The following is a 23,419-nucleotide window of genomic DNA, read 5'->3' as shown; positions in this document are numbered from 1 at the left end:
AAATACTGGAGGAGGCTGCGCGAGAGTGCGTGCAACCAAGGAAAAAGGTTCTGGAGTAGAGAGACAGAGAAAGTCGATGCATCGGAGAAAGAAAAAACGAAGAGCGAAGGAAGAAAAAGAAAGGATATACCGAGGGATCGTGATATTTCAGAATTTCGGGGAGAATTTACGAGCGGCAGACGCCGCGGCGATGACTCGTACGACGAGCATGGATTCTCGAAAATGGCGCGCCACTGGTGGGATCATTGGGTGCTCTTGATCCGACACCCTTAATTGCCCCGTGGTGGAACAACGGATTAAGACGTCGCACTTTTTCCAGAAGTACGCACGCACGCAGACGATGGCCGGCTGACGTTTATGCGTCCGTTTACAAATGATCGCCGGTAATTGGTCGCTTTGTAGCCACTGCTTTCCGAGAGTTTAATGCGTCGCGCGTGAGCGACGTTGTAACGTAAAATTTCGGTCGAACCAGGTTAAAACGTAATTTCCTCGCAAGCTGTCGCTGTCTTTTATTAGATACTCGTTGCGGAAAGCTACGGTTCAATGTCCGTGTATCTGGTTCCTCGAATTCTTTTCCGCTCGTCGATGTAAAAAATGGGACGATAAACACGTTCTAATTCTATCGCGATGTCAACCAAATTGCTAACATCGTCACCCACGAAGAATTCGTTCGACGCTCGCAACCCATGGCTTATGAACGACCGATCTTAATGCCCCATTAAATCGAAATAACGATCCGCTTCGTGGGATGTTCGTGGAGGATCGTCTAAGAGAGTCCGAATAATCTCTGGTAGACAGAGCAAACTCTGGTTACCTGTGTTATGGTAATTACTACATGTGTAAACCGGTCGACGCCGGTGTTCGGCTCATTGGCATTGTTTCAAACGTATTGTCGTTAGTTTACTATCGTGCCGGTAAATCAACGTTTTTACGCAGCACGCACCTGCCATTAACGTGCCGACGTGTTCGTGTGTTCATGCATACGGGGCTGTTCACGGGCGAAAGTTGGCCTGAACGCATATTAATCGACGAGTCACGCGAAACGAATCGACGGAAAGCGTCTCGTGTAGCTATATGTTACGCGGGACGCGAACAAATGCTGGCTTGCGAGCCAGCCAGACGTTTTCACTTTGGTAATTAGCCGATTATCTTTCTCGAATACCGCAAGACCTCTTCCGCCTGCTGCTTTTTCGTAACCGTTAAATCGTTGCGTTCCACCTAGGTAGTTTGCAGTTTCCACCAGGGGAACGAAAGATTCCATTGATGCGCGCCGTCAATGCCAGCAACTGTCACATTCGTGTATAGCGAACGAAGTACGAATATTCCAGAATGGCCGATGTTTTCCAAGCGTGTCCGGGCATCGAAAATAACCCCCGAGGTTCGGAGTGTCTCGGTTGCGTCTGATTCTCGAACACGACCGCGCGCACCGCTTAATGAGGCGTTTTATTCTTAGAGCGAACATCGAGTTGGAAAAACACCGTAAAAACGACAGGTATATTATAGGGGAAACACAATACGGACGCTAAAATATACGCGCGATCAGAGGCGACGAAAACCAAGTTTACGTTTTTATCCTTCACCCTACACGAGTGAATCATCTCTGTGAAAATGGGAATGATGCTGTTTACTTCGATCGGGATTTTGGCATTAAGACGATTGCCATTGCGCGTGATTCTTCTCGTTGCGTATCGTCTCTGAATCATCGTTGTGAAAAAAAACCCAAAGAAGTTTTCGGTTTATGCAACTTGCGGTAACGCGAAACGCAGTCGAGTGGTTCCTTTAATTGTACAGAAAGGCTTCCATCGAAGCTGAGGAAAACACGCTTCATAAAAGCGCCTTTGTATGCATCCCGTACACCCACGTGCCTACTTAACCTCGCTCTCTTCTCCTCCTCTCCGTAGCTCGTACAGCAACAACGTGGATGCTGGCTGCCATCCCTCCAGGTGAAACTGTTTCCTGTGTCGCAAGCCGCGTCTCTCGCTTCAGAAGCGTCTCTCCTCACGTTCCCGCCGCATCGTTTTTCTTTCTTCTTCTTTCATTTTGTCTTCTTTCTGTTATCTCTGTTGACTCTCGTCAGCCTCTTCGGCGTCTCCACCAAGAATACACAACTTACGCATATTGTATTTTCCAATGAATCGTCGTACTTTCCGCCTCTTTCACTTCTTGCCTTCTTCTGTTATCGCGCAATTTCTATTTTGCCTTCGTTTTCCCTTCTCCTTTCCTCTTAGCTTTTCGTCAGAAATCCGGGTGCAACGCAACATCACAAGCATTTCGCCAAGCCAAAATCCCACAGTTGGACGTTAATTACGCAGCTTTATCGCGTCCAGGCCGTTTTCCCTTGCGACACACGCGAAGAAACGATTTCTCTCGCCTCTTCCCTGTCGGCTGTTCCCTCCTTCTCGTCCTTCTCTCCGTTCCACGATCCCTCTGCCCCGCGTCCTCGCATCTCCTCGTCTTCTTTCTCTTGCAGCGCGGTAATATATCTGGCCAGCGTGGGCGGCCCACGTGGGTTTGACAGCTAAGCCCACGGAAACTGGTTACACCCACAAGCGCGCAGGTCGCGCCGCATCGGGAAGAGGCACACGCCAGGTAGGCGCGTTCGCCGCGTCGTCGCTGACACGGCCGATCTTCCCTTGCCGCGGACACGTGGCATCCAGCCCCACCGCGACATCGTTTTAACAAGTTTGAGCTTTATAGGCAGTCGTTGATTTATAGGATTTTTCTTTCTATCTTCTCTTTCTTGGTCTCTGTAACGATAAGTCAACTTCTATTCTAATAAAATAGGTGTGGAGAACAAGTCTCAAGGAGTCGATATATCGATACCTTTCGAAGGGGTACTAGGTATTCTGAACCGTCGATTTCTATCGAATGACAGGAGTTTTTTCCGGAATGGTTCGGTGTTCAGTTTGACGTTCGTCGTCTTTTTTCACTGAACGCTGCTGCTCGCGTACTACGCGTAATGTCGTAGCAAACGTAGCGTCTCGTCGACGTTCCGCTCGACTTTGTAACGCTTTGTATATCTTTGCAACGATAAAACCGTTTCTACAACGATCTTCGCCTCTTTGAGAAATTTTTCTCGGAAAAAATCAAATAATTGTATAAATTGATAATCGATTTTTGCAGTGATGTCTGAAATTCGACAGACGATAAGAACCCGATTTCCACGGTGAATCGAGACAATGTAAAAGCAAGGCGTCGGCACGAAAACGACACCCGGCCGGTCAGTGTTGCGCGACCGGGATAGAAAAACGGCGTTGGCAGTGAGCCGCGTGGGCAAGCTGGCGTGTCTAATAAACATAAAGGAGGCAGACTCCGTCGTTACCCGCGTTTCCTTTTTTTTCCTTCGCCCCTCTCCGTCTCTTTTTCACTCTCTCACTCTCTCTCTTTCTCTCTCTAGTGTTTTCTTCGACCGGCAGTTTCGACTGTCTCCGCCCCGGTGGCCGCACCTCGTCTCTCGTCCATCGTGCCACCGCGTCGAGCACACCTTCGCGGACAATTAATTTACCTCACGGCGTAGCCCGGAGTCTCGCGAGCTTACAGGCGTAGTTTGCGGCCGGCCGTCCAGAAATGGAGTTGGTTTCGCCGGTTAAGATACGATCGTATACGTACGAGCACACATCCTCGCCGGTAGCGTTGAGAAAAACGCCATAACTTCGAGTCGTATATGGCGGCAATGCACAGGTGCATGCCACCGTGCATCTACCCCCCTCTGGGTCCCACTCCCTTCACCACCGTCACCACCACCGCCGTCGGCCACAGCCATCCACAACAGGCACCCCTTCTTCGTGGACCCTTTTCCTCTTCTCCTCGACCCCGTCGTCGCGAGTCGACTCGATCGAACGTGCGCGTAGAATGTCAATTGTTCCTCTCTGCCCTCTCTCTTTCTCTCCCCCTCCCTCCCAGCTGTTCGACGCCCCCCGTTGCTTATTTTCTTCGCTTCTTTCCCGTCTGTTTTTCGCGCGATCCGGCTCTCTGTTTCTCTCGTAGAGAACTCCCGTTCGCGGTGACGGGTGTCTCTCGATCACCGCCGTCTCTCTTTTCCAACTGATCGGACATCGTAGGAAGGCTGAGACGGTTTGGGAGTGAACGGCGAAAATGGTGAAAAACGGAGCGGTGTTAGCGAGTTTGTCGGATTCAGCAGGCTCGAAGGACGCGAGGTCTGTCCGCGTAACAGTCATGGGAATGGGAGTTGTTGCCTTCTCACTCTGATATCAAATTCACGTCGATGCTTCTTTCGTCTTGCATTTCTGGCGAAATTGTTATCGTAGAACGTTGGGAATAATTATCTTACGGCTGATCATACGTAACGCTTATCGTACGGTTTTTTTCCGAATTGATAATTTCTACTAATTCTGCCGAACGCGATCTTCGATTATTTGTATTTAACTCGTCGTTCCTCTCGCCTGGAACGCCTCGATTGCTATACTTCGACACAAAGCCATCGCGAACATTCTCCATGTCCCTCGAATCTCTTAGTTTCTCTCTTTTGTCGGAGACCCGGTTGGCGGTGGATATCGCGAATCCGGTGTTCCTTGCCGCTCGCTCGACGTCCTTTACCCCTTCTATTATCCTCTCTCCCTCGCGAGTCGGGGCCGGTGCCATTGCTCGGTTGCCAAAGACGAGTGGTAACGAGCCGGTAAAAAATAATTAGTATGTCCGTCGACTCGGTGCTTCTAGAAATAGACCGGTCCGCATAATCATCCGCCGATTCCGAGACCGCTTTGGAAACCTGCCGGCGGCTTTGCGAGCTCTCGAGGTGATACCACACGCCGCGGCCTCGTCGATGTGTAGACCAGCGCACACGCGAGCGCCAACTCGAACGCGGTTGTCGACTACGCGAGGGAATTCGCGAGATAAGACCGCGTAACACCGGTGATGCTGGGACGCGAGCTCGTTATATCACGCGTTGCGGTCTACGCGACACCCAGCTGACGTTTATTAGCCGACCATTGAGATAATGATCTCTTATTAGCCGAGAAATCGAGCGGATCGACGGTAGGATTCACGAACGTGACGACTCTTCCACCTCCAAGGGAAGTATCCCTTTTTCTTGAGGTTTATTTGTACTCGTTCTCTTGCGGCGTTGATGTTTGAACGAGAGGTAAGTTGAAACGACGTGCCGACACGCTGTCGAATGAGTATAATAATGGTAATAATTATGGCGTCTTCATTGTGCGGGATGCGAGATGGAAGAGGAGTCGCTAGTACAAACACGCCGCGTGAGGTCCGAGCGATTACTTTCCATTCGTTTTTCTCATCAACGTCGGCTACCGACGTGCAGCTTCTTCGTCGACGGATACGGATATATTCGATCCTGTTATCGTTGGATACATGTACGCGTCCATACGAAGATCAACAACTATCCACTCAAGAAATAAGTTCGAACATCGAACGAGACAACTTGTACGATTCGAACTTATAGAATCTCACCCTTTTAGTCAGACACGACGTTACAAGGTCGACGGTATAACGTGGTCGAGGAAAGAAACGCCGGGGAGGTTGTCGAAAGGAGCGGACGATCCGCGGACAAGCGGCTTCGTCGCGAGGCAAGAAGGTGGAACGCGAGAGGCAACGAAAGACGCGCGCGTGTCGTGTAGACGGCGACTCGGCTTCTCTCTTTCTACCGTTCAGCTTTCTCTCCGGTTCGCTCGCGCTCGCGGCACGCGGTGAGAGCTGAATTTATGAATGAACGAGCGAAGGGCGAGCGTGGGCGAGCCCACGCGCTTTATCATAATCGGAACCTCCGGCCTAGTCACGCCTGCCATAACTGCCTAGGCATAGAGCAAGGTTGCTGGTGAAGTGCTCGCATGCTCCTAACGCTTCCAGCCGATGCGATGGATGAATGAAATCGCGACCCATTCACCGGGTTATGCGATTGCGAAATCACCCTTTCTCGGTGGAGCGCGCCTCTGGTCTTTGGTATTCTAATTTATTCCAAAGTTCGAAGTGTAGCTTCGTGATCGAGGGTCGAGCAACGCGACGCGTGTCGTCGTCTGATACGCTTCACGTTAGTTTGGAGTTTGGACGTTTCTGTCGAGTTCTCCCACTCCAGAGACGTGGCTCGTGCTCTTCTTCGACTCGTTTCACAGCAAACGTAATTGCGATAGACGCGAGGAAGCGCTGGTGAATGAACGAAGGGCACGCGTGGGCCGTGACAACCTACGATGCGCTTCGTTGATGAAATCGGCGCTACCGATCCGGCTATTGCGACGCAGTTTTCTTCGGAATCGTGTCATCCACGTCAAGTCGTCGACTATTCATAATTCTCGCACGAGATACTACAATGAATGACCCTTTTACAAACCGGAACGTCGTGTTTCTCAATGACATTTCACGAACAACTGGTTAAAAATCGTTAGATCGAAACGTTGTCCGTGTCCTCCGGTGTCTCTTAACTGTGTCATACGGCACGATCGAATCAGCGAATATTCAGAGTGGAAGATGCAGAGAGCAACAAAATTGCATCACACTCGATCGATCCGAAACTGCATAAAAGCACGACATTTGAATATTCACGTAGGTGTTCGGTGATTTACGTACGGACGAGTCTAATTTTACGTCGAAGGTCGGGCCGCCATCTTTCAATTGCGCCGACGAGATAATCGCTTGCGATACGTCGCGAAATCACCCTCCTCTTCGAGTATGCGTTCGCAAACGAACCTGCTCTTCGATCTAACGTGTCAGATTTTCGCGGAAGAAGAGTCGAAACTACAAACTGGAAGGAGGACCGTGGAAAGAAGATTTTTAATTATCAACAACAGATCCTATTCCGCGGATTTTCTTCGTCGAGGAACTTGGAGATGACGGCTGAACGCGAGGAAAATGAATAATCCATGGGGCACGCTTCGGGACAATGTACGCATCCTACACAGGAATTTCAGGTGTTTCGACTAACGAGCGATTTGCATAAAACAACGAGGACGCCCGGCCACAGGGAACCGGAGCGAACCAGTTTCGGATCGGTCTGGAATACATTCGTAACTCTTTAAACGCGCGTAATCCGACAGGCTCGATCTCGCGCGAAATCCTTCTTTGTTTCTCGTTCCTCATTCTCGAACGAAAATACTCTAATTATGGTTTGAAACGGCCACGTTACTTCTCTGTCTCGAGACGTTTCATTACCAACTCACTTCGGCTACGTCCGTTGGCATCTCGTAATTACACCGGTCACCATGCGCTCGATACCATCTTGTCCGGTTTAACCAGGAACTTTGACGCGATGCAGCAAAATTGCACGCAGCACTCGGAGCAAATCTATGCGAAACGAATTCAATGTTCCAGGAACGGTAGAAGTTACCATTAAATTGTATAGTATGTAACGTTAATACGAAGAGATACGTAGATAACAATTCCGCGTCGATGATCTAAGAACGTTTATGAGTAGTTTCTCAGAGTTAATCTGCAGCGGAACGTTTATGCTACTAATTCATGACTTATTTCCGTGACGTTCTCTATTCACCGTGAATTGTAGCTTTTTTTTGCCAGGACGTTGTACTGATTTTCCCCGGTTTCCCGCGAACGTACCGGGACTCATGTGGAGCAACGCGTTCCGAGGAACGCATCTATCGCCACCAATTATCGCAACCACCGACAGGTGGATGGGATTGCAACGCGGAAAGACAACGGTCGGGTAGAAAAAAAGTGGCGAGCGTTTCCTTCGTTGCGGGAGTTGTGCGAAACGTTCTGTCAGTCAACAGTTTAATTCTTTCGCTACCCCGTATGAAATTTCTCGTGGAATGTTAAGATTCGACGTCTGTTTTCGCGTTGGGTTTTAAAAGTGGAAACTTTTACGATCATATGAGAATAACGTAATAAACGTAATACCTATTTCTTTCTTTCTATTTTAAAGAAAAAATCTAGTGAAACGTTACCTTTGTCGCGCTTGATGCGTCTGCAAATGGCACACATGCGACGCACGCAATGTTGCCTCTCGAGCTTCTGCTCCGTGTCCAAGGTAACCATGATTGATGGATATTTTTTAATAAATAAACTCTTTCTTCTTTCTGTCCTATACGTACGAATATATACTACGCGCACGCGCGCGCGCGCGTGTGTATGTTTATATTACTATGCGTTCGAAATTTCACTGATAAGTCTTCTGGTCATCGAGGCGCGATCGTTGGTTTGTGTTTCCTTCGACTTAGCACTGTCACAGACCGGAATCTTCGTACCAATAATTCCAACACTCAAGCACTAAGTTTCACATATTATCACAACTGATCTGATTATCCACGGACACTGACTAGATAGAATCCTTTTGTCTCGGTAACGATGTCGCTGACGGAAATTCACATGGCTTCTCTTCACTATACTTGACGCTCCAATAGTTGGCGGTTCCTGTAAGCATCGACTTTGAAAATCGATTCCCCCGACGAGACGAGTCTCGTCGACGATCGACACTTTTTGTCCGAGTACTGCTGTTATTTCGAAATCCTCAAACACTGGGTATAAAAATGTTACACGGATTAAACTTGCAAATAATTTTCTTCGGGGATTTTAAATTCGCAGTACTCGGCGGACTCGTAATCTGCTCTTTTCTTCGTCTTCGTCGTTGCCTCTACTGGAATGCTTGTTCCTCGATACTTTTACGAAGTGCGTGTGCACGCGGTTACATTTTTAAACGCCGGTCGCTTAATTAATCGTCAACATTTAAACAATCGGTCGTTGTGATATAACACTTTCTCCCGGCTTCCTCTTAATTGCAGCGCGACGTGGCGTTCGGTTTGAATTTCACGCGCGTTTTCTCTTCGCCCGTTGCGCGCACGTACACGAGAATTGATTTCACCTCTGTATCTCTGGTTATCCGCGCGCGACTGTCGCGTTTCGCGCGATCCTCTCGACTAAGCGGTTCGCTAATAACTACGCCTAATCGACGCGGTGATGACGAATCGCGTCGCGTAAGCTCGCTCACCGCGCGAACAATAAAATTGCGGTGGATCGAGTAGGCTCCGCCCATTAAACAGAAATTACTACCTATAATTTGATATGTGACAGCTACGGAATCAAAGTTAATCGACTGGGGACAGAAACGATTGAAAAATCGTTTTCCCAGTCGATGACATACCCCGACATGGCTTGTCACAGTCAACTACGAACGAGCAAAGAAAAACGAGGAGGATGAAAGAGCGAAATACCCGAGAGACGATTAGGAGAGACAGGCGTGGTAGCGTTTCGGTCCATCGAAATCTTTCCGTCTCATCCATCCCGTGAAGCGTCCTTGGCTCGCATTCTCGACCTCGCTACCACGGTCCAAGTGGTCACGGCTAATTAAGCTTAATTCAATTTAATTAATCCCCGATCTCTGGCCCTTGGTCTGCGCGCGAGCAATTAGCGGCGGGCAAGAATCAGCTGGCCTAATCGTCTCAAATTAATAGAGTTCAGGGTGGCAGCTCCGTTTCTTCTTTTTCTTTTTGCCTCCGCTCTTGTTCGCTTGTCTTCTCGTTTTTTCATCTTTCTTTTTCCATCTGGTTTCTGGCTCGGGTCAGTTGGACGCGTGGGCGGCGTTTCGCCGCTGCACACCGCGAAATTACGGTGAATTATCGACGGGCCGGGAAACGGCTGGTTGGAGGCGCTTCGTGGAACTTTCGAAAACGTGAGAGATACGCTTGCCCGGCGGCTGCCTATTCAGAAAAATCATGGGGAGTGAAAGCAAGGTAAAAAATGTCGGCGCTCGCATGGAAAATCCTCGCGGTGCTTTCCTCGCGAATCGCTGATTTCACCATGTTTACGCGAAATTTTGGTCGAAAATCGATCGATCTTGAAAACGTTATATCGAAGAAGCTATCGTATAATTAAATCGGTAATTTACGAGAACGATAAACGGTACCATTAAGATAAAATACGACTAGAACTTGCCACCTTGAAGTACCGCGTTTATAGTCAGAGCTCGACGACAATCAATTATCCTATATGGAAAACGTAAACAGTCCCTACCTCGTAGATGCTCGTGTAAGACATTACGCGCTATTACCAACGAATCGATTTATCAGTCTCGCACATAATTAACACCTTATATTTCTCGAAACGTATTCAATGTCCCTACGACATCTATGCGAACATAATTCCAACTATAAAAGTAAATTGCGAATAAAAAGAAGGAAAGTTAATGCACTCTTTCCTGGTCGATTAACACCCGACGCGGTGTCCGGAGACATCGATGCCCGCAAAGCGATGCGCCACGCGGCGCGCAATCGCAGTATGCGTGCGGCAGTAGTGGCGGCGACGGCGAAGACGTGACAAAAGTTTCGCCACCGGACGTTGCTTTTCGTCGACAGGGCTTAATAACCATCATCGGGAGAGTATTAAAACGCGGCGCGCACGAGAAGGCTGAAAGCGACAGTGAAAGTTGACAAAACACACTGGAACGTTCTCGACGTGCGTTCGCTGCGCACCCACGCACCGACGTTTAATTAACACCGAAATTATTGAAGCCTGAGCGCGATCACGCGGAGATACGAGCGGTCACGCGCACTAAATAAGCGCCCACGTAATCACGCGATTTTCTTCCCCTCTCCCCGAATATTATGTACATTTTTAATTATCCGAGAGCTTCGTCGTCGCCCACCAGAGTCGCATATTTTCGCGTTTACGTTCGATCGTTCGTCGTCTTTATGCGAATTCTACATCAAAGGTTTCGTAACTTTTTGCAAGATCTGTCGACGTTTCATGTTTACCTGTTTCGACGAATTTTGATTTGGAGTTTGTTGTCGCGTGCACCCACAAGGCGCTCGTATACTTTATGCCATTTGTATGTCAATAGTTTCGAAAGTTTTCGATAATCTCTGGTTTATTTCATCGATTTCTTGTTCTACAGCACCGAAAACGACGATGTATTCGCTTCCTACACTAATTGATACGTAATATCAGCTTCTTGATGCCTTGTTTCCTCCAGACTCAGCCTATTATCGCAACAATTTCCCAACGTATACTTAGCACGATCCGATTCCACGTTTCTCCCAATTCGCAGCCGCAGCTCTACGGTCGCGTTAACGTTCCCTTAAGTATCAGTTTGCGCGTATTACCGCGGCCAGCGCGCTATTAACCAACATTATCGCGTTATCGCGGTCGATTACGCAATGCCAATCACTTCTACCAGATTACTGGTGCCGTGGATCGAGCGTGCGCCACGTGATTACCGTAATCACTGTTATAACCCCGGGATGGAGGATCGAGAACGGGACACTGGCGTATACGTTCGTTCGTTAACGCACGATCGCGACACGGCGAATCGTTTCGTCTCGATTTTCAACCTACTTATCACGATATTCAACCGGACATCGTTATTAACCGGCGGCTCGGCAATCCGATCCATTAATCCGCGACGCTTTTCTGCCGTTTACCTCGCCTCGTTTAATTAACCGTAGCCGGGTTAATAACGCAATTTGTTACTTTAATGACTTATCGAGTTACGACATTAACACACTGCACACTATTAGCGTTATAATCATCCCGTGGGCTGAGGTAGATTCTCGCGCAAAGAATCTTGTCTATCGACTCCTCCCCTTTCCGATATTCGTACGACCAAGGAAAATTAAGGCAGGTTGCATGATTTTAAGAATCTGTATGTTCAGAATTATGCGAGCGTGACGCGGATCTTTCAAGTATAAATAACAAATTCTTGTTTAATCCGTTATAACGTTGTGATATAAAATTGGATAAACATTGGAAATTATAGAAACAAGGGTTTCATATAAAATGACGTAAGCGATAACGACGTTCGCTTAGAAATCGACATTATCGAGGCAGATCGCGCTCGATCCTGATAAAAGCGGCTCGTCAGCCGAATTTCTCGAGAAAAAGTAAAGGGGGTTGCGAAAGAGAAATCGGACGGCGGACCCTCCTGATGTCGGAGAGGAATCGCTTGGCCCCTCCCACGAGGTTCCCTGGCGGCTGCCTCGGCCTCGACACGCATTTCCAAAGACTCTTTTCATCGTCACGGACCCATCAGCCCCCGAGTACCGTCGATTCTTATCTGATCGTGCCGATCTTCTCATGATCTTTCACTACGGCTCTCGCGTACGAATTTATTCTCGCGGCTCCTCGAAACGTTGTTGGACCGGTGCTGGATACGAAACGCTTCCAACGACCGTTCTCGATACCTCTCCGATCGGACGCTATCGCTCGATTCCTATGCGACGTGCGTTTCGATCTTATCGGCCGACAACTGACAATCAAGGATTCACGATTTCACGAAAGTGGCCGAGTGAAACGCGCTGCTAACAACGACTCAATAAAGTCGCGTCCAGAACTCCGCGAAGTACGACGAATTTTCGGAACAGCGATTCATAGGAAATCAAACTGAAGAACGTCGTTTGAAGATCGATCGCGGTTGATCCACCTGCCCGAGAAAATCATCGCGACCGGTGAAAGCGAATCGGCTAAACCAAAATGCTCACTGTGTTCGGCAACCAACACGAGTTTTCAACGAAACCGGATCCAGCTCATCGAGCGAATATTCCAGTCGTTGAAACACTGACAGGTCTCGCTACTTCGAGTACGTCTCCAAAGAGAAAAGAGTTACTTTATAAGCTGGGTACCGATACATTCTAGCAAACACTACCGGGACAGCTGAGGCTCGACATCGTTAAACGTTGGAGAAGTCGAGTGGAAGGCAAATCGTGACAAAAACTTAGTCCCATCGAGAGACATCGTTAACGATGTCCAGCCAATTAAACGAGCTGCCGCGAACGCGTAACTCCCGAAAGCCGGGCGGCAAAGGATTAAAAGCCCCCTGCCGGTGGACGAGGAAATCGGAAGGACGATCAGAAAGTTAAAACTGGTGGTGGCACGGCCGAGTCATAAGGACGGACGTGTTTGCGAAACGAGGTAGATCGAATCCGATCACGATTCAATTAATATCCGACGCGATGCGGCGGACCGCTGGTTGATTTAATTATCAGATTCTGACTGACCGATAGGAATCGCTTCATTAAGGCCAGCGATCCGCGGGGAAAGAACCGCCCGGAGAAGATGCATAAGCCACGTGTTCGATCTTCGTCCTCGCGGCCCTCCCCTCGTCATCGGTGCGTCCCTCGCGAGGTTATTTATCGAACTGCCTTCCGCCGCATCGGGATTCGCCGTGCCATAAATTTCTGTCCGGCCACTCGTTAGCGGGACCGATTTATTCCCGAGATGATGCCCACGGACACGTTTTCAGACGTCCGGTTTGACGCTCGAAAATAGCCCGAACCAACAACGGCACCGTTCCGTTTCGAAATCGCGTTCGAACCAAACAGAACTACAGACGCCTTCCAGTGGCAGTTGTTCAGCGTGATGCTAGCGAATCAGACCGAAATATCGTTGTAAACATCGTCTGTCGGTTTCGACGATTCGATGGAACTCCACTCGACTGCCGTCGCGCAAAATCCACTTAATCAAACAGAAGGTATGGACGAGCCTCTGTTTCATTGAAACACGTCACGCGATAGATAGCAATAAAAGGCGGTGATAGGAACGGAGGTGTGAACACGAAGGTGGAACAGCCCGAGACGGCAACAAACACACATTGGAGGTGGATTCGCACCGAGATACGGAAGTAGTAACGATCAGCAGCGAGTCCTGCGCGAACCCTTTCGTTATCCGAGGGTCATTAGTCTGTCGTTAGGGAAGAATCATCTGCGATTTCGACGGGACGTGACAGCTCGGCTGCCACGCTCTTACGTCGATCGTACGCGAGCTTTTAACCAGTTTACACGAGCCTCGTGGTCTTTAATACGTGTCTTTTTACTGCGAAAGGCGACGTCGTAAAAATGTTCGACCAGCTGTACGGACACTCGATGCTCGTTGTCTCGCGTCCGATTTTATCGTGACGTTTCACGGTCTTAATAAAGGTTTATCGGTGTTTCGAGTCTCGGTGATTTGTTGCGCGATTAACGGGAGAACACGATTTGGGAAAGAAACGACTGGAACGCGACACGATTTTTCCATCGACGCCTTGGCCATCAGCTGACGTATGTCACTGAGATATCTCCGTTCGAAACGTACGCGGCTATCGTATTATCAAATGATTTTACTCCTTCGCTTTTGCGTAAAAGCGTGCAAAGTACTTCTTCTCTCGTTTGAGAAATCACTGCGATTAGGTGAGTCGAACACACTAGCACGATGCAACTCCTGCAGAGGCACAGACGACGCAGAAGAGCAGACTATCGACGAGATAACGACAGGATGCGCACCATTCAGTTTCGTCCGCGAAGAGCAGCCGGAGCGTCGGCGGTCGAGCATGTTAGGCGAAGCCTCGTTGATCGAGGTGCGGGTGCGGCGGTGACAAGACAGGCGACTGGATCGACACGTTGACACACACCATCGACGCACAAGACACAACTCCACTCTCGAGAAGAAGTCTCTTTCCGAGACATGAACGTCGGTCGATGTTCTATATAGCTGGATTCACAAAAGAACCAGAAACACTGGTGATCCGCGGGAATCCGGTCAGCCGGTGCAACAAACTCTCTTCTGTTTTACTCGGTCACCCACGAAAAATCTTCCTCTCCTCGTCGGTGAAACCCTACGGGGTATCGCGGCACGGTGACACGCGCGGTCGCCGGGGTGACCCTGTTCGCGCACTATAAATACACACACCGAGGGTCGCTAGAACGCGCGATCGAGCGCGCACGTGGCGAAGAAACTCGCACTCGCGACACACAGCTTCTACAGCTTGACGCGGGTGAAACACTCGCGGTTGTCCAAGCAAAGAGGAAGAGTATCTTCCGGAGGAGGATGGCCGCGGGGGTGGGCTATGCGGCGAGATCGATCGGCGATCCGTCGATCGATCGGTGGCTCGATGCGGTGGCTGGTGTCGCGCGGTAGAGCGCGACGTGTCGCGGCACGACACGCGATAGAAATGGGGAAAAAGGGAGAGCGAGAGAAAGACGGGTGGCAAACGGACGGACAGAGAGGGACAAAAAGGAGAGAGAGAGGCGGAGAGAGGGAGGGAGAAAGCACGCGCTTCCTGGGAGAGAGTGCGATCTGCGCCCGGTCTCTCGGCTCGTCTCTGACTGGTGTTGTGTGCGCCGCTCACGAGAGAGCACAGCCCGTGCGCTGCGTGCTGCTACACGGCCTGGGGGCCACGTGACACGGTCCCCTGCAGGAGGTAGGACCGCTTCGTCGCTTAGCGTCTCTACCCCACCGTGCGTATATGCGTCGGCGCGCGTGTTTATGCGATTTGCGCGCCAGTGTGGAGCGCGCGTGTGGGCCGCATTACGACCGCTGGCCCGTGACACCGAGCCCACGGCGGAGGGAGAGGCCCTGCTCTCGCTCCGCGCTCGTGGAAACGCGAAACCTTCGCCGCGATTCACGCGTATTCCTCTGATTCGAGACCCGAACGAACCGCCAAAGCGTACAAAACCGGCACCACGATGATGCTTCGTGATCGCGGATGGATCGACTGCCTTTTTCTCGCCATCCGATGCGGCAACGAGCGACGTCGTGAAAATCTCGCATATCCGCATTCGATGGTTACGCACTCGAAACGCCAAGAAAGAAGCTTCAAAGAGAAATCGAACGAAAGGGCAAGATTTCGTACGACGGAAAAGAGGGAGAAGAAGAGAGAGCCACTGTCGTGGCATCCCGTGCAGCGAGTGCAAAACGATGCAGAGGCGGGTCGAGGGGAATCGTTGAGAACTGCTCCGCGATACGGTGGTGGGGTTGCATGGGTCTGGTGGGAGGAGGGGGCAGCATCGAGTGGGAGGACTGGGCCCGCAGGCCCCGTTCCACGTTCCAACGGAGTGGGGGTGCCGTGTCTGTCCCTCTCTCTCTTGATCAGGGCCTCTTTCTCCGCTGTCGGACGGGGGGATCGCAAAGAATAGGGGTGGGGCGGCCTACGACCCCGCCAGGCGCGTGCCCCGAGTCAGCTCGTATGCTCTACCGCGCACGATTGATAACGAGCCGTGGCGTACCGCAGTGGTTTACTGCTGCGAATTTTTCGGCTGGCCGCCGAACGACCCCTAACTCATTTCTGCGCGGCGCTCGTTTGCTCGTTCGCTCGGTTCGGCCAGCGGCAGCGATTCGGGCCCCGGTAGCGCCGTGCTCTCGAACCTTGACCGACTCGGGCCTCTCGGTCGCTTACGTAAAAACCAGAGCCGCCGTTTTGCACGAGGTCAGCCCGAATGGATCGTAAATTATCAAGATTTAGACGACGAGTATCCGTTGCAGCGTCGATCGCTCGGCCGACCGACTTGTTGGTTATTTTTGCCAGAACGGCGGCGCACGATCCAAATTGTTTACGCTTTTCGAGTAGTTGGTACACGGTTTTCTTGTCTGCAGCAAACGACAGCAAACGAGACATCGCGCGCGAAACGAATCGATTTCATAGTAACGGTCTATTCATATTGCCAAGCCAGTCTATTTTCCGCTTGATGCAAACGCACGATGCGCGACGAAATCTTACGTATCGCGCTCACAACGATGGTCGTCATAGAGACATTAGATTCCGTCATCGCCATATCACGAATTTTCCTCTATAGAACGACGAGACAACGTCGAGACGAGTGTCGGCTCGAGGAAGATGACGGAACGAGGACTGCATCGCGACCGGTATTTATAGAAGACTGAAGAAGATCGTAAGCTAATGGTCATATAAATAGTGCATCACGCGCAGTCTCAACTTTTTAACCGGAAGGAAAACTCCTCGGGGCCGCTTTAAAAGCGGTTCGTAAAGGAGGATCATAAATCCAGGCCTTGTTCAATGTGCCGCGGTCGGGGCGAGTGTCGCGCAGAAACGATTATCCGCCGGTGAACACGAGCTGTAAAAAGTACACGAAAGCGAAGAGAACACGGCGCGTGATAGGATTACCCGATGAACTGGGGAGGGGCCCCGAAAAGCCCTCGAGGAAGTACGGACTTCCGCGAAACGCCGATGGAATCTTAAGCGATCATCTGTCCCGTTTGCATCTTTCAGACTTGTCACATGGTCTGTGACGTTGAAAGCCGCCTCCTTCATATTTTTAAATACCCTTTACATGTAGTTATTCTAAACACTATCGCGTGATCATCGGCGTGATCAACGCAGCAGGGAAGTAACGAGGTTTTATTTAAAAGATCGTCTAAACTTTGTAAGAGAAATTGCAAAGATAATCATCCGGCGTGATACGATGTATGTTCGGAATATCGGGGTCCGGATCGAACAGGATCGTCTGACCGGAAGTGATCGCCCACGCGACCGATTCACCCATGATAAGTTGGCGCCGGGGTGGGGACCCCAGATACGCGTGTTGGCGAACAAGCGTGGCGTGCTCGTCGCCGATCGGGTTCAGCTCGCCCACCGCTGTGTGTTTTGTAAATCGAAAAGTCGATTTCGGAATTGCTCGCTACCGCCTACGTGGCCAGCATTTTCGGCGGTTACCGAAACAACGTCCGGCTTCGCCTACGTTTGAGGCTCAACGGCCAGAAGGGCGTCATCCGGACTTCTGAATCCTGATCTCATAACGCGCTTCGAAAGCTAACTCCGAATATTGTTTTGATCTGCAACGAGTGTTCGCAAACATTCGTGGTATTTGAGAGCAGGATGATTAATCGACTGACGACATATGACGCGACGGATAATTTCTCTTCGCGTAGAATTTGTTAAATATTTACGTAAATAAATGTGAAAGTTTCGAGTAACAAGTCACACGACTACGACGTACCAGAAACGGATAAAAACAAAATCGTTAAAGAGACAAAGAAGGTGTATAAAACGTGTCAAGGGACTGCGAGTTTCGCACTGCCGAGTGGGAACAGGCGTGAAATCGAAAGAAGCCTCGCGGAATGGTAAGTCGACGAGTGGACGTTATTGACAGTCGGTTTTTCGTCGCGGTGGATTATGAAAACAGGACTTAGGCAGCGACAGACGAGCATTCTCCTTGACAAATCATTCCGATTGCAACGTCGCCCTTCTTATCCGCTTATTACACAGGCCCAGACCGTGGGACTGGCCGATGCAACGACACGGTTAGTGTCTAACGAGCCGCTGTGCCATCCACGTTCTTGTTTTGCTGCCCGATAATCCGGCCACGGATCGAATATTAAGCCCGACCTGTTGAAAATACGATGACACTTGGAGAATTGTGGCGCGACTCGAGCTCCAGAGACCCTTCGTCGGTGTCGAAGTCACGTTGGGTTTAACTAAATCTATCGGGGGTCAATAAATATATCATTCCGCCTTAACATACACCAGATTTAGCATCGATGCTCGTGACTTCCACGAAAACAAAGAAAAGAAAATCAAAGAAAAAGCAAAGAAATCTAAACAATTGTAATTACCGAGAAAACATGTAACCAAAGAAGTTGGTTAGACCGCTAATTAAAACAATGTAGTAGAAGTTACGAAACTGCTGGAACGCAACAGTTCCCGCGAAAACCACAACCGCTTCCACATGTTTAACGTATATAGCCAATTCGTCTCCGAAAGTATTTCACTTTGCATGATACGCATCATGTTAAACTGTACCGAAAGTAATTAACTATTAACGAACGCCTAACACCAACTTCGCGAGAGAACCGAGAAATTATCTCTAAAGTCGGCTCCTCCCACTTGCCAGCACCGATCTAAAATCACTTGTTGACGTTAATTAGCTGCTTCGGGCTGCGTTCGACCGACAGTCGACGACCTTCCACCTAATTTATGAATAATAATCGCATGCACTGGCGTGATGCTCGGGTTCCCGTCAGCAACGAGATGGAGGAGGAGTGGCGATCGGTTTTTGCACGATCGCCGCGTCCGCTCGAGGTCGTTCTATTAATTTTCTAACGCACTGCCAGAGACCGAGAGATCGCGGCGAATGCCGCCGCGTCGCTTCTTACTCCACGATCATTACCGCGTGTTGGGAATGTTAACGAATGTTTCGCACGAGGTTTTGCCCTGTGACTGGTCGCAATTTTCGCCGCTCGTTTCCACCGGCCTAACGGGGATGTCGGATCAACGATCGAGATCCACGTCCGGCTGCGCTTTATGAGCGATTTCAATGAGCACGGAGAAGATTTTCCAAAGGCTTAATTGGCCTTTATCGATGCCGCTACTTTTTCTCCTTCGGGATATTTCCCGGTTGGCGAACTCGGGTAATCGTCGATAACGCTCCGCCAATTATCCGTGATTTTTAATGATGAATTGAAATCTTATACGCGGGTAATAGATACTCGAAGATAAATTTAGCTGCTGCGAGATTTTGTAAATAATCGCGTTTACGAACGACGAGTGAAATTGAAGAGGCTGTGTAAAAGCAGAGGACTTTGCACAGATTTCCTACGCTTTCGTAAATTCCTCGCCTGGAACTTGTAACCAAACAATCGTTGTCTATAGCCACTAGATGCTTATCTTCGATCGGCAACGACATAAACAACTGTTAAAACCAGACCGAATTCGATCAGAGCGTGTTGCACAGTACCTGCAATTATCTGCAATTTGTATTACCATTCGCGTAGTTTGTTGATATCTTTAACGCGCCTGCACGTCATAATGGTACTGGCAGCGACAATAACGCGGTGACGGGACGATTAATTGCGTTTAATTCGCTCGCTCCGGATTTTCAAGAAATTCGCCGCGACCGCAAAGGTGAACGTCTGGAATATTTCCGACGATTTCAGCCAATAATTCAACAACCATTTGAAAGGCAGCGGAAAAAGCGTTTGCACGGTGAGCGCGTTACCGCGCAGTGGATATTTTTCTTTTCGCCTGAGCCCCATTTTTAAATCAACTACCACGATATACGTAACTTATTACACCAACTAAAACGCAATTTAAGCGAATTTATTATATAAGCAGGAAACGTGGAATTAACCTTCTTTAGACAGATTGCGAAATTCAATTTCTTTCCTTCGAATTTTCGTTTTTGTCGATGGAAGTTTCGAACATTCGACTCCGTGAACCATTGTGCAACGAGACAAGGATATTCATAAATATCTTAACATTTTTTTAAATCTTTCGAAAACGTGGTACGGTAAAAAATATAAACGACCCAGTTTAAGAACTGTTAATATCCAAATCGTCGTTATTTGATGAATAAGTCACTAAGAAAAAAGCGTGTTTCGAGGACGCGAAGGTTCGAGTAAAAATTTCTCACGGGATACGGCCGAAAATTTTCTCAACGAGCACTTGACCGATTTTTCAGAGGTAGGTTTCCGTATTGCGATAAGCATCAGGCGGCAGCGGTCTCGCGTAGATCGTCTGAAGTGGCCTGTAAACAGACCCACCTGAACTAGTTGATCGTGGGTGCTGCACGGATACGCGGCAAGAATGCGAAGAGGCCCGGTTCGAGAGATTTAACTGAAAAAGCATCGAGCTACCGTATTTCAATATTCATGGTGGTTCTTCAACGGTACCCGGTGTTTCACGCGTTCAAGAGATTCTATCTACACATGGGAAAGATGGAAAGCGTCCCGAAGCAATTTGTCAGTGGTTAACTAGGTTCGAAAAAACAAACGAGTTTTATCTCGAAAACTCGCGTGCATGAGTCAATGTCGTTGAGTCAACGGGAGTTGCGTGGAAGAGGCAAGTTGTCTTGGAACAGACAAGGAGTGAAAATTTGGCCGAGACGAAGTTCTCGAAGTTGGAAGATTTACTCGGTCCTGGCGCGTTAATTTATGTTTTCTTGTGCTCTCGAGGCAGGACGTTAAACACTCCCGTTTAGAGTTTCCCGTTTCTCCACGGTGAAATTAAGAGCGGCGCGAAAGGATCGTAAAATAATTTTCGGGCGACGGGCTTCGGTGGAGGGAAGACGCGGAGGATCGGAGATTGGTTGCGCAACCGACGCGAAATCACAGCCAATATCGTTCGGTCGGAAAGAAGAGACTCGAACGAGAAGAAACGAGACAAGCAGCTTCGGCTGGACCGATCGGAGAACGCAGCGAGCGTACAGCGGCACCACTTAAAATTCCTCGATGATAAAATTGTATTTATCGGCAATATATTTCGGCGTTCAATGCGGTGGACGAACGCTCGCGCGTTCGCAGAGAGAGCAACAGTAGTGTGCAATAAAAGCTGTCGCATAAAACCGATGCGTCTTCAATAAAGCCCGTCGCGTCGATCCGACTTTCCTTTCTTCTCACCCTGCCTCTCCGGCCTTCTGCTCGTCTCCTCGTAGCTTCTTCTGTTTATTGGGCAATTAGAGTTTTGCCGGGTTGCGTGCTCGTCGCGTGACATTATAACACTTTCCGCGGCCGTGCGCCGACCAACACATTTCAAAGAGTTGTTACGACATAAAGCGGCGCGCGCGCTGCGTTACGCAGGCCAATTACGCCCACGCGGTCCACTGGCGCGCATTATGAAGTTCTTTATTATCGAAAGAGAATACTTTCCGCGACAATGCTCGGTCTTGGGTCTTTGAGATCGCCCGAGGCCGATCGGCAGTTCATAAATTCGTCGGCTTAAACAGAGATCCACTCGCACCACCTCGAGCTGCCTAAGGGCATTTAAAATGCGCCACCGCGTTATTATCGAAGCATCGGTTTCCAACTAATTACGCTCTTCGTCGAAGAAAATTACGCGTCGTTGCTGAATTAAAATTTCATTGGACGATCGTAGGCAGGCAAATCGGGGGATGGACAGAGGCGAGTAACGCGCGACACACTGAAAGACACGAACCTTGATTTATCGTATGTACCGAGAGAAATTTATACAAATTGCGGCCGCCACCGTCGCGGGACTAATTTAATTCGTGACGAAATAAATTTCACGGACTGCTGGCCGGCGCCAGTGCCGTTTATTTCGCGATAACCTTTCGCCGGTGAACGATATTTGTCTCACGGTGTTTCGTTCGCGTGGCGACATTGGCGAGGGCGCGAGAGAAAAACTAGCCAAGGGCGCGGTATCTCGAGCAGAGAGGAAAGGGGGAGAAGAAAAGGCGAAACAAAGTGGAAAGTTTGGGTTGCACGACTGGACGAAGGCGGGTTTAGAGGAAGAAAATCACGCACAGATCGCGTAGATGGCGACCCACATACGGTATGAAAGAATGTTTGGCTTTACATTTTGGCTAGGCTAACAATAGATCTCCTCGACGCTGCGTTTACGCGCTTCAGCCTCGCATAGCTCACTTCAAGCCTTGTTCACACTGGGCTATCAAAGGAACACTGTGACCCAGTTGTCGACCAAGACGGAAGAAAGAACTTTACAATGCCTGCATTTAAACCGGCAAGAGAACCGATCTTATTCGCTCTTGAGAGATTTATAGAAAAAAGCCGAAACAATTAGAACCAACTACTCATACAAATGTAACCCGCGGAAGCGTCTTAAAGATCAAACGGCACCGTAATCCTCTTGTTTTTCGGGCGCATGGCGAAATAGTTGCTTAGATCTATATAGAAACAACGATTAGATTTATTTAGCAAAGAAGCGCGCGAGTTCACGTTCGAGTTGGACGAAAATTCGCTGGTGCGATGAAAAAGACGACTGTATCCGTTTGGCAAGCGACGCGACGAGCTAATAAAGTAAATTGCCCGTGAGCGAATTTGTGTAAGTTATGTCATTATGCGACACGGTCATTTAATTTACAGCGTACTATATACGTGACTACTGATCTAACTTCCAAATAATTCGTTCGTAGGCCGGTCAACGAGTTTCCCTCTTCAGGGGAACTACGAGAAAACGAAGTCAAAAGGTACCACCGTGTAGCTTTCTCCCGATTGATCGTAATCCCAGAGAACAACGAACGAACGTCGAAGGAAATCTCGACAAGCATGCGGAAACGCACGAGCCAGCGCTCGTATACTAGCTAACAGATCGTCCATTCATATTGCGCACGGTGGCGTGCCAAAAATTCGTTCAGCGGCCGATAAAGGCCGGTTGCGTGGTCGTCGAGCTGAAATGCCACGCGCTCTGAATAAAATTGCCTCCTCGATATGTGAATCGATGCCGCTCGCAGCGGACTGTATTCACCAGACTGTTGGTTAGAGGCAATTACGCGACGACGATCTTCAAGGTTTATTTGTTCTGGCCGAAGATAAATGTGCAAAATAAATCGGGTCGAAACTGAGGCGGAACGTGACAATAACAGGAAACGATGGATTCGCGAACTCTTTGCAGACTGCTGGCAACCATCGGCATCACTGAGATCTGGATGATTCGAGTGGGAAGTTGTTTACGTGGAATATAACTGACACAGATTATTAGTGTATTCGTTTGTTTACGATGCGACTGTTTGAGGAAAATGCCGATGAATTAATACTAAAATACGGTATCTCTTACGAAGGCGCGTTGCTTTTCGCATTGCGATTTGGTACCCGTCATAACAAAACAGCTTTCAACGATGTCGATAATTGGCACCGAGCTGCGTTTTCCTTTATACGGAATGCCAAACTACTTCGATTTTCAAGGAAGCAGAATTTGCGTGAACCTTACGGAACCGTGAGATTTATCGACAGCCGGGTCACTTTCCTTTTTCGCCTTCGAGCATAGTTAAACGAGGAAAACATTTCAATTCGCCAGGGGAACGAAGGAAGAAAAAATGAGAGA

At 49.2% G+C, this 23,419-nt stretch overlaps 1 protein-coding gene across 9 annotated transcripts in view; it reads right to left on the bottom strand.

The window, feature by feature from the left end:
• Positions 1-23,419, bottom strand: part of LOC117153237 (uncharacterized) — a 247,646-nt gene that overhangs the window by 23,722 nt on the left and 200,505 nt on the right. Inside the window, exons 1-2 of one of the 9 annotated variants that reach the window (XM_033327081.2) lie at positions 14,172-15,040; positions 7,872-8,337 (exon numbers count right to left, since the gene is read on the bottom strand). The exons of 7 other annotated variants lie outside the window; for them this stretch is intronic. In XM_033327081.2, coding sequence (XP_033182972.1) covers positions 7,872-7,962 — 91 coding nt within the window. In that variant the 5' untranslated portion in view covers positions 7,963-8,337; positions 14,172-15,040. Of the gene's footprint in view, positions 1-7,871; positions 8,918-14,171; positions 15,041-23,419 lie in introns of those variants that run through there. One more of the 9 variants, XM_076620671.1, reaches the window with a different exon arrangement.

The sequence above is a fragment of the Bombus vancouverensis genome, chromosome 1 (genome assembly GCF_051014615.1).
Source record: "Bombus vancouverensis nearcticus chromosome 1, iyBomVanc1_principal, whole genome shotgun sequence".
NCBI classification, from domain to species: Eukaryota; Metazoa; Arthropoda; class Insecta; order Hymenoptera; family Apidae; genus Bombus; species Bombus vancouverensis.
Note: the sequence above shows the minus strand (reverse complement) of the source record. Positions and strands in the feature narration are given on the sequence as shown.